The following is a 13,817-nucleotide window of genomic DNA, read 5'->3' as shown; positions in this document are numbered from 1 at the left end:
AAAAAAAAGCATTTTATCTATTTATTTAATTTCTTATATTTAAAATTGAGTGTATTTTAATTGTAGTTATTTTTTTTTTGGATTTTTATATATAAAGATAATCAATAAATTTCATTATTTTATTTATTTCATATTATTTTTAATTATTTATTCTTTTGTGTTTTTTCTCTATAATAAACAATCAATAGTATTATTAATTAATTAGTAATTAATACTATATTAAATTTAAAAATAATACTTTCAATTAAAATGTATTGTAACACCGTTATTATAAATTAAATATTAATTTTTAAATATTTTTATTGAAAAATAAATTCACATTTTGTCTAACACTATTTAATTACAAATACTACTTTACATAAACTCTACATAGAAAAAGTTTTTTAAAACAAAAAGAAAATAAAATATATGTATTAGAGTCCCAATAAATAACTGAATATCGTGCTTCATTTTCAAACCAACACCAACTTGTTCTCTCTAATTTCGTTGGTTTCCCAAAAATATATTGTGAAGATGAAGGGGATATACAAGTCATTGGAAGGATTGAAACCAGTAATGCTAATGTTGTTTGTGCAGATTTCATCAGCTGCTGTGAATATCATAACTAAGCTCGCCATAAATGATGGAATGAGCATGACAGTCGCCACAGCTTACCGCTTCATTTTTGCATCGGCTGTCACTGTTCCACTTGCGATTATTTTTGACAGGTAATCACAACTTCATGAACCTACACTCACGTTCCATGTTTATTCTTGGTTTTACTCTCCTCTTTAGACTTAATGGCTCTTAAATAATTTCAATTTAGTGATTTTATTTTATCAATTATTTAAAAAATATAATTTTTGAATTAAAAAATAGAGAAAAAAATTTGCATTGACAATATAAAATTATTTTACATTGTCAACCAATCACCATCATATATTCTATCAAGTCATACCGATATTTTTAAGTTAATTGTATAACACGACTGAATGATAAATCTCTATTGAAAGACAGTATAAAACTATACACTATCAAATCATATTGATATTTTAAAATTAATTGAATAATATAATTGAATCATAAATATCAATTAAATGAGAGTATAAAATTATACACTTTAACTGCACTACCTGTAATGTTTAAAAAATATATAGACTTCCCATATATTTTTGTTTGACTAAAATGAAATTTTTACACACTTGACACAGTCGGAAGCTCTAGAAAATGACAAACGTTAAACCTAAAATAAAGAATAAGGTTGTAAGCGAAAAACCTAGAATAAAACATAGGGTTGCAGGCGCAAAATTTATCAGATACGCTCTGGAGTCCACCATGAATAAAGAAAATTTCAAATTTTATTATATGAAAATATAATCTTATGACCACGGCAAAAATCTTTAAATACGGAAATTAAAGAAACTCTATTAGACCTTATGGGCTTTTAATCCAATACAGAGTTAAATAAAACAAATAAAATAGAAATTGTTTAAATATTAATGAATAGATAATCCATATGGCCACACCAAATGTCTTTAAATACAGAAAATCAAGAAACTCTATGGGGCCTTATCGGCTTTTAATCCAAAATAGAATTAAATAAAACAAATAAAATATAAATGTCTTAAATATTAAAAAACAAAAAATTGCTTAAATATTAAAATGTTTTTCTAGGCGATCAACCTTCCTACATCAGTTTCCTCCACCTCTGAAGAAATCGACCCCAAGTTCTCTTCTTGATAAAGAGTTTCATTTGACTGCAGCTTGCTGTAGGTACCAACAGGAAACTTCTCCTTACGCAAACTCCAACACATCTTATGTCACATTGAAAACTTTAACTTCCATTTGTTTATCTTCCATAGGAGGCAAATTGTTTGGTAGCTCATCTGCGGTGAACTCCTTGAAATCCTTTAGGACTCCTAGCAGCTCTTCTGGAATTATTGTTTTCTCCTAAACAACACTCATCACCTCTTTAGTTAGTACTGAACATAAAAATTTAGTTTCTCTATTAGCCTCATCGAGTTTCTTTTCACTCTGTGTCATCACCAAGAAACTAGACTTTTTTCTTCCGGATTCTTATGAAAGTGAAAAACAGAAGCCATAGCAATTTCATGTGTAACCCATGTAAACATCATCACATTATTGCGTCCAGGGTCGGCCCAAACAATTTAGAGGCCCTGATCTATTTTTACATTAGGCCCCTAATAGATGAAACACAACAGCTTAAAAAAAATTATATTTCATTTAAATTGTAAATAAAATTAATTATATAAAGAAAAAATCATATAATTTTTTTTAACTCATTGAACTTTAGTTATTCGCTTTTTTCTAATCCTACATTCCTTGATTTATAAGAAAAATTTATACTATTTAATAAAAGGTAGTAATTCTTTACACAATTTTGACAATGTTAATAATAAAGTATTTTAATTAATAATTAATCAACATTGTGAATTTACAAAATATAAAAGTATAATTTGATTTTTCAAGGTCTAATAACTATTGTGTCAAATTTATTATTGAGTCAATTCACAATAAAAATCTAAATTAATGAAAAAACTTGTAAAACAAGTTAGGAAAAAATATATTCAAAAATCATTTAAATAAAATATTTTAATTTATTAACTTAATATATTTAATAATATTTTAAATAAAATGAAATAAATCATTTATTAAAGTTTTAAAACATTATTCTGAAAGAAAACAATACTCAAAAATAATATTGTACATTTAATTATAAAATAATAATAACAAATGAGTTCATCATATAATAAATTTTTAATTATTTAATTATAACACCTTCTTAAAATGTTGTAACAGATTTTATTTTAAAAATTTATATTCATGTTATTATATAATAAAGGAAATGAATCTTTATTAGCTTTTCTTTATAGTAAAATCTGCGTGTCCACTCAGCAAGGTTTCAACCTAAAAGCTATACATAATGCTATCTTTAATAATGAAAAAATAAAAACTACACATAATGAGTTGAGATGCTGGGAATCGAACAAGTATGGTTTCAACTCAAAAGCATGCTCTCAACCGCTTGGCTATAGCATAACAATTACTCTAAGTTAGCACAAAACTTACATATTATTTAATAATATATTTATATCAAGCCCATCAATTAAATTTGGGGCCCTTTAAATTTGGAGGCCCTGTGCGGTAGCACTCTTTGCACCCCCACAGGGCCGACCCTGATTGCGTCCTTGATAAGTGATATCATTATCATACTGCCAAGATCTACCAAGTAAAATATGACAAACATCCATAACAAAATTTCCATCTTTTACATCATTAATTTGCAAATGTTCCACCTTTTTATCCATGTCATGATTTTCACCTTTGCTCTCATGCATATCAGAAGCTAATAGCTTTGAATTTTCACTTAAAAGATATTTTTTCTCAGATTTAAAAGAAATTGCAGTTGTAAAAGGGTTTTCACTCACTTCAATACAAGAATTAAATTGAGTAGAAATACCATTATCATCGAGCTGATTTTCGCAATTGATTGTGAAACTCTCATTCCATAATTTACTTCAGTATCCTTTGCTGCCCCTTTGACAATTTTGGACCTTGTCTCTTTAACAACAACTGCCTCCAACTTCTTTAATTTAGGAATGTTCCTCTCAAGTTTGCAAGGTATAGAGCTTTTCTGCAAGCTGTGTAAATTGGAAGCTTTTACTTGAGAAAAGAAATCAATGAAAGGAAATGGCTTCTGTAGGCCTGATGATTTTATTGTCCATGTTTGATGCATTGTTTGATGCATTGTTTGATCCATTCTAAATGGTGGACATAGAACGAAAATTTGATTATACGAAAGTTTTCCACCCCTAACATGTTCTCTCCTGTCTCTTCGTTGATTCCCGTTGTTAGCATTGTTCACTTGATTTGCTAAATTCTTCATTTGTTCAGTCAAAGCAGTTAAAGTCGCAGTAAAACCCGCAATAACTCCATCAAGATCTTCTCTGGTTACTGGTTGATTTGCCATGGTTGTCAAGCTACAAAAAGTACACGAGAAACCTGCTTTGATACCAACTTACCCAATCGAAAGTCCTAGGGAATAGCAAGCGCTAAACCTAGAATAAAGAACCGGGTTGCAAGCGCAAACCTAGAATAAAACACAGGGTTGCAAGTGCAAAAGTCTAAAGTCTTTATTATATGAAAAGATAATCCATATGGCCACGCCAAAAGTCTTTAAATACAAAAAACAAAGAATCTTATTGGACCTTATGGGTCTTTAATCCAAAACTAAATAAAATAAAATAAGTAAATTAAAAATTGCTTAAATATTAAAACAAAAATTATTTAAATATTAAAATAATTTTTGACGCGCGATTTCTTCTTCAATACGGTAGCCAGTCTTCCTATATTAACACTCATTTCAAGAAATGACTTCTATTGACTTGTCTAAGTTGTATCAAATGTTTGTGATGTCATTATTTGAATTATTATTTCATTTAATTTAAAATAAATATTTAATATTATTAAATAATTAATTATTACAAAAGAATCTGATATTAAAATCAAGTTTTAAATTAAATTCAAAGAAAATATAAAATTAAATTTTAATTTAATATTATTATCATATCACAAATCAAAAATTTAATCATCTCAATGTTTATGCAATTTTCAGAAGTTATATATATTTAATATTATCTAAGTTTCATTCTAAATGCACGTGTGCTTACTTTAACATAGAAACAAATGTAAGCTTCACTCTAAATGCACGTCTCAATTCTTTTTAAGATGATAACAAATTAGTAGTTATAAATGAATTTCATATACCAATTATTCTGGTGTGGAACAACATATTGATAACGCGTTGATGTAAAGATCTTTGATACAGTGACGCAAATCTCCAGTATAATAAAGGAGGAGTGTGTTTGTAAAGTTAGCACTCAAACGTTCAAATTAGAGAAATTAGAGAGGTGTAACTTTGCAAAAAAGAATGAAGTATAATCTATTATTGCACAAAATTGATCTTATATATTATTGGTGGTTAAAACTGTCCACTATGAGTGTGGCGTGGATAACGAGCAATCGTTGGATTGGATGCAACAACTTAAGATGAGAGAGCAACTTGATTCTGGTGTGCACCCTTCTTGGTAGAGTCCACATGTTCATCATTTTGATATGAGAGTGTATTGGATTGGACATTTAGATATTATGTTAGTTTTATCAGGCCTCTTGACGGACGCGAAACAGATTCCCCAACTCCTTAATGCGAGGTAAGGAGCAAGGATTGTGAGAAAGCATCGAGACTGACGTCAAAATTGTTCTTCTTCGCCGTCTTGAAATATCCATGAAGGTTTCCACCTTGGTGACAAGGTCTGATATGTGATGAGTGGAAGCAGGTGACATCGAAAAAATGCACATTAAATTATTTTCTTTTAAGTGAAATGTTTCACATCATAACTTCTCCTCGTGGCCCTAGGGTAGGGGAATGGCGATGTCATTATAACACTCGAGTGCATCCAAGTGTCGTTGTAAAGTTGATGTTCATCTTGATCTGTTAATCACATCCTTTGGTATTTTATTAAATTTTGGTCATCGATTTGCACCCTCTGGTTACCTATAAAAAAAGGTGTTATTTGCCAATAAGTTTCATATTTCCCTTTATCCGTGTAATATCTGCCTTGCAAGTTTCATATTTCCATTTATCCGTGTAATCGCATTGTTTCTTTTACCTTTATCCTTGCGACGCTTCTTGGTCTTTCCTGATTTTTCTTTGTTCCTTTGACTCAAACTCTGCAGTTTCTCGAGGTAACATCTTTTTTTTATTCTTTCTGTCGTTTCCATTTATTTCTATCCACGGTCAACATTGGAACCCAAGCATTGTTTTTTCTTCATTATTTCCAATAAATCTTATATATATATATATATATATATATATATATATATATATATATATATATATATATATATATATATATATATATATATATATATATCATGATCTAAATATGTAGTTATTCAGAGAATTATTCATAAATATTTATCGATAATGACAAATTTTGAAATCATATACAGAAGTGAGATATCAAATGATTAGTTTTTCAAAAATTATACAATCATTATTCATAAAAAATATCAAAAAGTTCATTCTATATAATATTTTTCAAAATTATTTTATATAATTAGATCACAATAAGTATAATTATTAATAAATCAATTCTTTTTGGATACTTTAATATTAATTTTTTTACGGATTATATCATACATGTTTCTTATAATTTATGATAAAAAAATATTATTCATTGTACAATCCTTCTGGAATATTTTAAAATAGTCATATAAATCAATGTATGGTATAAATTCTTAGTTCTTCATGAAGTAAATAACAAACATTTTTATTTCAGTTCTTCAGGAACTCAATCACAATTTTTTGTCGTTCTTCGAGAATTCAATCACAAATTTTTTTATGAAATTCTTTAGAAACTCAATAACAAATCTTTGTATGTAGTTCTTGAGGAGCTCAATTACAAATTCTTTTATTAATAAAAATAATAATATTTGCAATCCTTCAAAGATGTTTGATAAGTTCTTCAGAAATTATATAACAAACTTGTTAGGGATACTTGATAAGTTCTTCAAGAACTATAAAACAAAATCATTATTTTACTATCCTTCCGGAATGATTCATATGTTCTTCAGGAACAGTATAAAGTTATTATTTTTCTATCCTTCAGGGATACTTAATAATTTTAAAAGAAATAATATAATACCAAAATTCAAAACAAGTAATGTAAAATAAATGAATTAAAGACCAACATTACCTTTTTGATAAATAGAACTTCAAAATTTTTTTCTTTTTATGTTTGGTAGATTTTCGTGCTAATAAATGATATTAAACAAAATAATAAAGGAGAGAAATAGAGAAGAATAAAGTGTATTGTATTATTCTTATTATCAATATATATTTTAAATATAATATAAATTCTATTTATAAGACATATGTAATGAATGAAGAATCAATATAAAATTATCTCATTAATGAAAATCCATAATCATTAATGAAGTGTTGAATTAAGAACCTTAAACATTAAAGAGATTTTAACCATGAAAGAACGTGAGATGAATGATGAGTTACATAATGTTTAATTTGTTCTTCAAATATAACACAATTGTTCATATAATTATTTTCCTAACCAATTTTGAGGCGTTATATGTTCAGTTCGGGTTTAGTGAAATAAGCAATCCATTAGATTTAATAAACTCAATCGTGTTTTACCCGTTGATTTTATGTCAAAATTGAGGTGAAATGTGTTATACTCATCGGTGGAATGTCAAAACTGAGAGGTATTGAGTTTTTTTCCATTTAAAATTTCAAAAAGAATCTTCTTGATGATCAAACTCATATGAAGAACATTTTACCCCTCCTTGTTATAATTGAGGTTAAAACCCCTTCGCATCCGAGTTTAATTGAATTTTTTTATAGGAGTGGAACTAAAATAAACAAGCACCTTGATTTCGGTGCACGCCTCCTAACAAAAGTCTGTATGTTCATCGATTTGATAAGAAAGTGCATTGGTTTAGGTCTTCCAGCATTTGGCCGAATTTATTTCTGAGGTGGCATATGCAAAATTAATGTAAAATGCGGCATTTAACTTTGAATAATATAATTTAATAGATGGACTATATTAAGTGGTGTTCTTACAATTTTAAAAATTCATTTGCTAGTTCTCAAAAATCACACGAGACTCGTGCTTCAGATTAACTATAGGCTAAATTTGTTTTGCTTTTTTTTTTTTTTTGTAATATAGGAAGAAAAGGCCAACAATTACTTGGAAGGTTCTTTCTTTGGCATTTCTAAGTGGATTGTTTGGGTACGTTACTGTTGTTTAATTTTTCCTATACATTAGAGCACCCGTATTAGCACAAAATGGTATGAGGTGATTAAATGAAATTAGAAGAGTAAAGATCAATTTTACCAATAAGATATTATGTGAATTGGCAACATGCATGACTATATTTTATTGAAAATTCTTGGATTTGATTTCTATGGTATCATAATTAGAATATAGCACAACTATAATAAATAAAAATTAGATTTGTCTATGGGATTTTATAATCTCAAAGTAATTTAAAAAGTTTAATACTATATTTCAGGGGAAGTTTAATTTATAATCTTTATGCCGAGGGCATGACTCTGACCTCAACAACATTTATGTTTGCTTTGTTCAACCTTACTCCAGGCATTACCTTCATCATGTCAATACTTTTCAGGTATTTACTTATTCTACACTCGATATTTTTGGGTCTTTTTGAATCAATGTACAAAGAATTTTGTTGGACCAGAGAAGCTTACACAACATCATTTACATTGATCTCTTTGAGAACTTATGCCTGACTCGAGAGAGTTTTATCCCTTACAATGGAAGCGCGACCTAAAGGATTCAAAGGGTAGACAATAAGACCATGGAGTTACAACGAACTAATGGTGTCTTTTGGGATAGAGGAAACCGAAAAAACAATGAAGATCCAATTCGTGGTATATAGTTGATTGTAAATTCGTGTACAACTATATTATCGGATGTCTGGCGCTATCCAGCCTAGGAGTGTCTCTTTGATGGTTCACTTGATGTTAAAGCGTTGCATTTACGAGGAAGTCTGGCTACTATGGAAATGGACTTGGAGGCATGTTGTTAGGCTACATTCACAAAACCCTCTCACTCGCACTAGCATCTTCCACCTCAGGATCTGAACATGCCTTACCAAGCCAAAGAACTTCATAGCTCAAATAAGAGATTCTCTTCTTGAATAAAGGACAAACCTCTTGTTGAATTCTCCTTAATTCCACATTATCCAGGGCCAACGATAAAATTTTCTCTCCCAGTCTCTCAAATATATTTTCATCAGAATAGATCTTCAAAATATCTTCCTCGAATCTAGAAGCTACCCCTTCATTATTCTTCAATACATATGACCATCAAAACGTTAACATATTCTTCTCTTTGTCCAACAACTAGATTTGGTCTCAAAGGTAACTCTCGGTCAGTCGGTGGTTCTTAAAGAGTTTCTTCAAATATTTGTAAAAGTGAAGGAGATCCTCGTCGCATTTCTCTTTTACTTTTTTAAGCCTGGATTGAACATGGAGGAGCGTATTGGTATCATTCTAAGATTCAGATCTCGCTCGCTCTGACTAACCCATGAGCTGCATCTCTCTCAATGTTTGAGTACCATCAAAGGCAAGGAAATGAAAAATCAAAGCCACTAATTTAATCATGTAATAAATACACTCAGACAACACAAATTGGTGACCAAGAGGCCTTAAACCAGTAACCCACAAAGAGTATACCTCGGGATCCAAAGCTCCTATACAGAAAGATCAGAATGAAGTATTAAGCCAAACAATATAGGAAACTTGTGAGTGACCTTGTTATCGGAAGGTCCAACAATAAGGTCTCGCCAACGGATACAATCAGATTACCTTTTGTCTACTTCGAAGACCTTGTTTTCTCGCCTTCTTAGGCCTCGCCTGACGTGTTTCTATTCTTTCCCAACAATGAATGAAGTGCGGCCAACATGCCATCCATGACACATTGATTCATGAGAAACTTAAGACAACAAATAAAGAGCCACAAAGTGAAAACAAAATTCTTCTACCAACAAAGGTAAAATTTTGAAGAGAGGGAAAATGACGTAAAAGTAACTAAACCATTCTAGATGATTTTAAATATAGCATAAAATACCGCGATCTTAGGTCTTAGTTAAAGGCGAGTATATAAATTTTAGAAAGATCGAATATAATTCCAAGAAGGAGAGAAAATCATAGAAGGGGGCAACATCAAACTCGACAATAGATGATGTTCAAACAAGGTGAAATAGAAATGAAAATTGTAATCCTTAAATGTGACCTCATACAAAATAAACCATCAAAAAAGAAACCTCGTACAAATTTGATTATTTTTCCTGGGAAGGGCCATGGCCCATTCCTCGGGTTTTTCAAACAAGGATTGAGAATCAAAATGCCGCAACCTGCTGGGACCCAGATAAATGGACCAGAAAAATATCTACATTTTGTTTATGCTAGCTCCTAAATGAGACATCTCCTTTGGAATAATGAATTTGGAGGAAATCATAAAGAATCATCTACGATTACCTGTCAAAGGAAAAGGGTGTGTTAAAACAATATTTCCCAAAATCATTAAGTTGGAAGTTTTTACAAGACTTCTAATGGATAATGTGTTTTAATTTTTATCAATATGATTCATACCATTCAATCAAAACTCACGCTGCAACGGTCGTAATGTGTATCGCAACATCTGCATTGATTATAATCGCGACACCTGTAACCACATCTGTGACTGCAATCGCAATTTAAAATCATATTTACGATACTCAAAACTCATGGAATGAAAAACACATTGTTTATGCTTTCATTGTGGGGAATAATATTATCCCTTCATTAGTACGTCGAGCATTGGAATTACTTTGCATCAACAAGACCATTAATGAAAATGGCGAGGTGATAGAAATATATGCAAAAGAGGGAGATGTAAATGAAGGGATCAAATGCAACTCCATTGGTCTATTTGGGTTGATAGAAAGGAAACACCATTCAATTTGATTTATAAAAAAAATCTTACACTGATTACTTGCTTTATTATTTTTATGCTTTTTTTCTTCACAGATTGGAAAAACTAAATTGGAGTGCAACGGAAGGAAAGGCTAAAGTGATAGGAACATTAATAGGAATAAGTGGAGCAATGCTATTGACATTTTACAAAGGAGAAGAAATTAATATTGGATCATCTAATATATACCTTTTGCATACACATCACAACCAAAATGGAGATATAATGCCACAACATGCAGACTTTAGTAATAAACTATTAGGTGTTCTTTGTGCCATAGGAAGCAGCTGCTCATTTTCTCTATGGTTCATCATTCAGGCTAAAATGAACAAAGAATATCTAAGCCATCATTCAAGCACGGCTTTGATGTCCACAATGGGAGCAATACAAGCTATTGTTCTTGCTCTTTGTGTTGACAGGGATTGGATTCAATGGAAGCTTGGTTACAATATCAGGCTTCTCACTGCAGCTTTTCCGGTATGCTAATAAATCAAATATAGTTTTGCTAGCTTTCCTCAATAAATTTATTCATTTCAAATGTATGAAACACGGACACCTGATACGGACACTGACACATACATACCTTTTTTCAGAGGTGTTGATGCTAACAACTTCAAATGAATATTTGTTTAATTTAAAAGAATGTGGATGTAGGGAATAATAACCTCTGGAATAGCCACTATTGCTGTTGCTTGGTGCATAAAGATGAGAGGTCCTCTTTTCGCGTCGATTTTCTATCCTGTCCAACTCATAATTGTTGCTGTCTTTGCTTATTTATTGTTGGATGAGAAGTTATATTTAGGAAGGTATATATATATTATAAATTTTTATCTATGAGAAAACTTGCCTACAATTTAGTATGTGTGGTTTATGCTATTTGTCAATGAAAATCTGACAAGTGTAATTTAATAGAGTGAAAATAGGATAAAAATGTATGTGTAAGAGAAAACTATATTTGTCATAATTTCATTGGAAAATAGTACAAATCACATCTAAATAATTGTATCTAAGTATCCTCCATGATGCATTAATTTTGATATAGTTTGGTTATATGCTTTATACAGTATTCTTGGAGCAGTGATGATCGTGTGCGGTTTGTATGTGGTGCTTTGGAGTAAGAACAAAGAAATGCAAGAAAAAGCTCAATTGATAAGTAGGGTTAGTCTAGAACATGCTGAGGCCTAATGTGAATATTAAGATTAGGTCTTATATGTAATGGAGTGTTTGTTTCAATAAATGAAATTACATTATCGGGGGATGTGACATTGAAAATGTAATAATCTCATGTTTGTTTCAGGTTTTTAAAAATTATTTCAGGATATATTTTATTTCTATGAATGTTGTTAAAGATGGAAATCCAACATTTCTGTGGGATTAAACTCCAACTAAGTTAAACTTCCCACTACTTATTACATTAACATTTTTTATTTTTTTTATAATTTTAAATTAAATAAATTTTATAAACATTCCATGTAAATTTATTTTTTTAGGCAAACATATAAGTAAGAATATTATTTCTGAAAATAATAATTCATGAATAATGAATAATTTGAAACAAACACACCCTAAAAAAATATAAAAATTAAATTTTATAGAAATAAATTAAATATACGGTTATGATGAAAAAATTATATATATATATATATATATATATATATATATATATATATATATATATATATATATATATATATATATATATATATATATATTGAAATAAAGGTTTACATAGGTAAATCGTGCCACGTACATTAGTGAGTTTTTTATTTTCGTCCATATATCTTTTTAAAAAAATATAATTTCAAAATGTTAAAATTTTTTGATAACTATGAATTTTAACTTTAGAGACGAAAACAAAATAATTTTAACATTAAAAATTATTTTAGAAAAAAGTAATATTTAAACATAAAATAAATAAGAATTTACTGTAGTTGATTTTTTCTACAAATATTAAATAAAATTACATATAAGCAATAATCTAGTATAAACAAGTAAATTGATATACACGTTAGTATTTTTATGTTTTTGTATGATGTTAGTTTTTTTTTTTTAAGTGTTGATTCATAAATACAACTTGTTGGATTAGGAGTTTATATTTATTTAATTCACACTACTATAAATATAATATATTTTAGGGTTAAATGCAATTCACCCCCTGCCATTAGGACGTGTTTCAGATTTGCCCCCCTGAATTTTTTTTTTTAAGAACACACCCTTATAAAAGTGCAAAGCCAGTTTCACCACACCCTTTTACTACTAATGCTGACTGGGCTTTGACCAATTAGCTGACGTGGCAATTAGTTAATTAATATTTCATTTTATTATTAATGATTATTATTAAGAAAAATCTTCATTCTCCAATCACTCTTCATCTTTCTCTCTTCACGATCTTCCTTCATCTTTCCTCATTTATTGGTGGCCGGAGAATTAATCGGAGAAGATGAGATTGAGAAGATGCCGCGGCCATGGGAGAAGGGAAGAAGTTCAATCGTTGCATCAAGAATCCCTAATCTCCCATTTCCGTCAACAAACTCAGAAGAAATCATGCATTCAAACCCAGACAAACCCTAATTTCCCCAAATAAATCCCTAATTCAGTCAATAATCAAGAACCAGATATTGAATGTAATAGATTGTTGATTCAGTTGTAGAATGTTTTCCTGGTCTGCGTTTGATTTTGTTGGATCTGGGCCTGAAATGAAATTAGGGTTTGAGTTGATGATGGTGGTGGCCGCCGCAGCCCAAGGTTGAAGCAAGTGAACAGGTTCAAAATCCAGGAACAATCTTCTGCAAAACCATAATCCTCTCATTTATTCTCTCCCTTCTTTGTCTTGCAGTCACAGTTTGTGGACCTTCTTTGTCCTACGATGAATTTGACAATGAAAGCGATGAATTCGGTTGCTGGAAATTGATATTTGATGAACCAGGACACTTCTTATTATCATCACCCCATCTTCGATTTCGGTGGTTTCTCTGAGATAAGCTTGTAACCAAATTCAGTAGAAGCAGAAGAAGAATTCTGAGTAGTAGTAGTAGTAATACTAAAGTAAGGATCATATTGATCAATATTAGGCCTTTTTGTCGAATAAACCTTGGATAGATAATTCTGAGTAGTAGCATTAGTACTATCAGATTCAGCAGAAGAAACTGCACTAAAGTTCCATAAGTTTCGGTTTTTGCAATCAGAAAAAATCAAGTGATGTTACTATTAGTAGTGGCTGAAAGCAAACAATCAAGTGATGATTCAAGAGAACAGGTA

General features: G+C 29.9%; 2 protein-coding genes across 2 annotated transcripts; both read left to right on the top strand.

The window, feature by feature from the left end:
- The first annotated feature begins 513 nt into the window (after positions 1-513).
- Positions 514-1,933, top strand: LOC131605702 (uncharacterized). Its single transcript, XM_058878029.1, has 2 exons — positions 514-707; positions 1,654-1,933. The coding sequence occupies exons 1-2, from the start codon at positions 514-516 to the stop codon at positions 1,931-1,933; spliced, it is 474 nt and encodes a 157-aa protein (XP_058734012.1).
- Positions 1,934-8,094: 6,161 nt separating this feature from the next.
- On the top strand, positions 8,095-11,870 carry LOC131607735 (WAT1-related protein At1g68170-like). Its single transcript, XM_058879706.1, has 4 exons — positions 8,095-8,208; positions 10,616-11,036; positions 11,214-11,365; positions 11,624-11,870. Exons 1-4 carry the CDS (start codon positions 8,126-8,128, stop codon positions 11,742-11,744), a joined length of 777 nt encoding a protein of 258 aa, XP_058735689.1. The 5' UTR covers positions 8,095-8,125; the 3' UTR covers positions 11,745-11,870.
- The last annotated feature ends 1,947 nt before the right edge of the window (positions 11,871-13,817 follow it).

The sequence above is a fragment of the Vicia villosa genome, linkage group LG5 (genome assembly GCF_029867415.1).
Source record: "Vicia villosa cultivar HV-30 ecotype Madison, WI linkage group LG5, Vvil1.0, whole genome shotgun sequence".
Taxonomy (NCBI): Eukaryota; Viridiplantae; Streptophyta; class Magnoliopsida; order Fabales; family Fabaceae; genus Vicia; species Vicia villosa.
The sequence above is the reverse complement of the archived record's forward strand: the minus strand, read 5'-3'. Positions and strand labels throughout refer to the sequence as shown.

What these genes read in the sequence shown, in the direction of transcription:
- LOC131605702 (XM_058878029.1), top strand. Translation starts at nt 514, where the DNA reads ATGAAGGGGATATACAAGTCATTGGAAGGATTGAAACCAGTAATGCTA. An exon ending in CTTGCGATTATTTTTGACAG is followed by an intron (nt 708 to 1,653) that starts GTAATCACAACT and finishes ATGTTTTTCTAG; the next exon opens with GCGATCAACCTTCCTACATC.
- LOC131607735 (XM_058879706.1), top strand. Translation starts at nt 8,126, where the DNA reads ATGACTCTGACCTCAACAACATTTATGTTTGCTTTGTTCAACCTTACT. An exon ending in ATCATGTCAATACTTTTCAG is followed by an intron (nt 8,209 to 10,615) that starts GTATTTACTTAT and finishes TTTTCTTCACAG; the next exon opens with ATTGGAAAAACTAAATTGGA. An exon ending in TTCTCACTGCAGCTTTTCCG is followed by an intron (nt 11,037 to 11,213) that starts GTATGCTAATAA and finishes ATGTGGATGTAG; the next exon opens with GGAATAATAACCTCTGGAAT.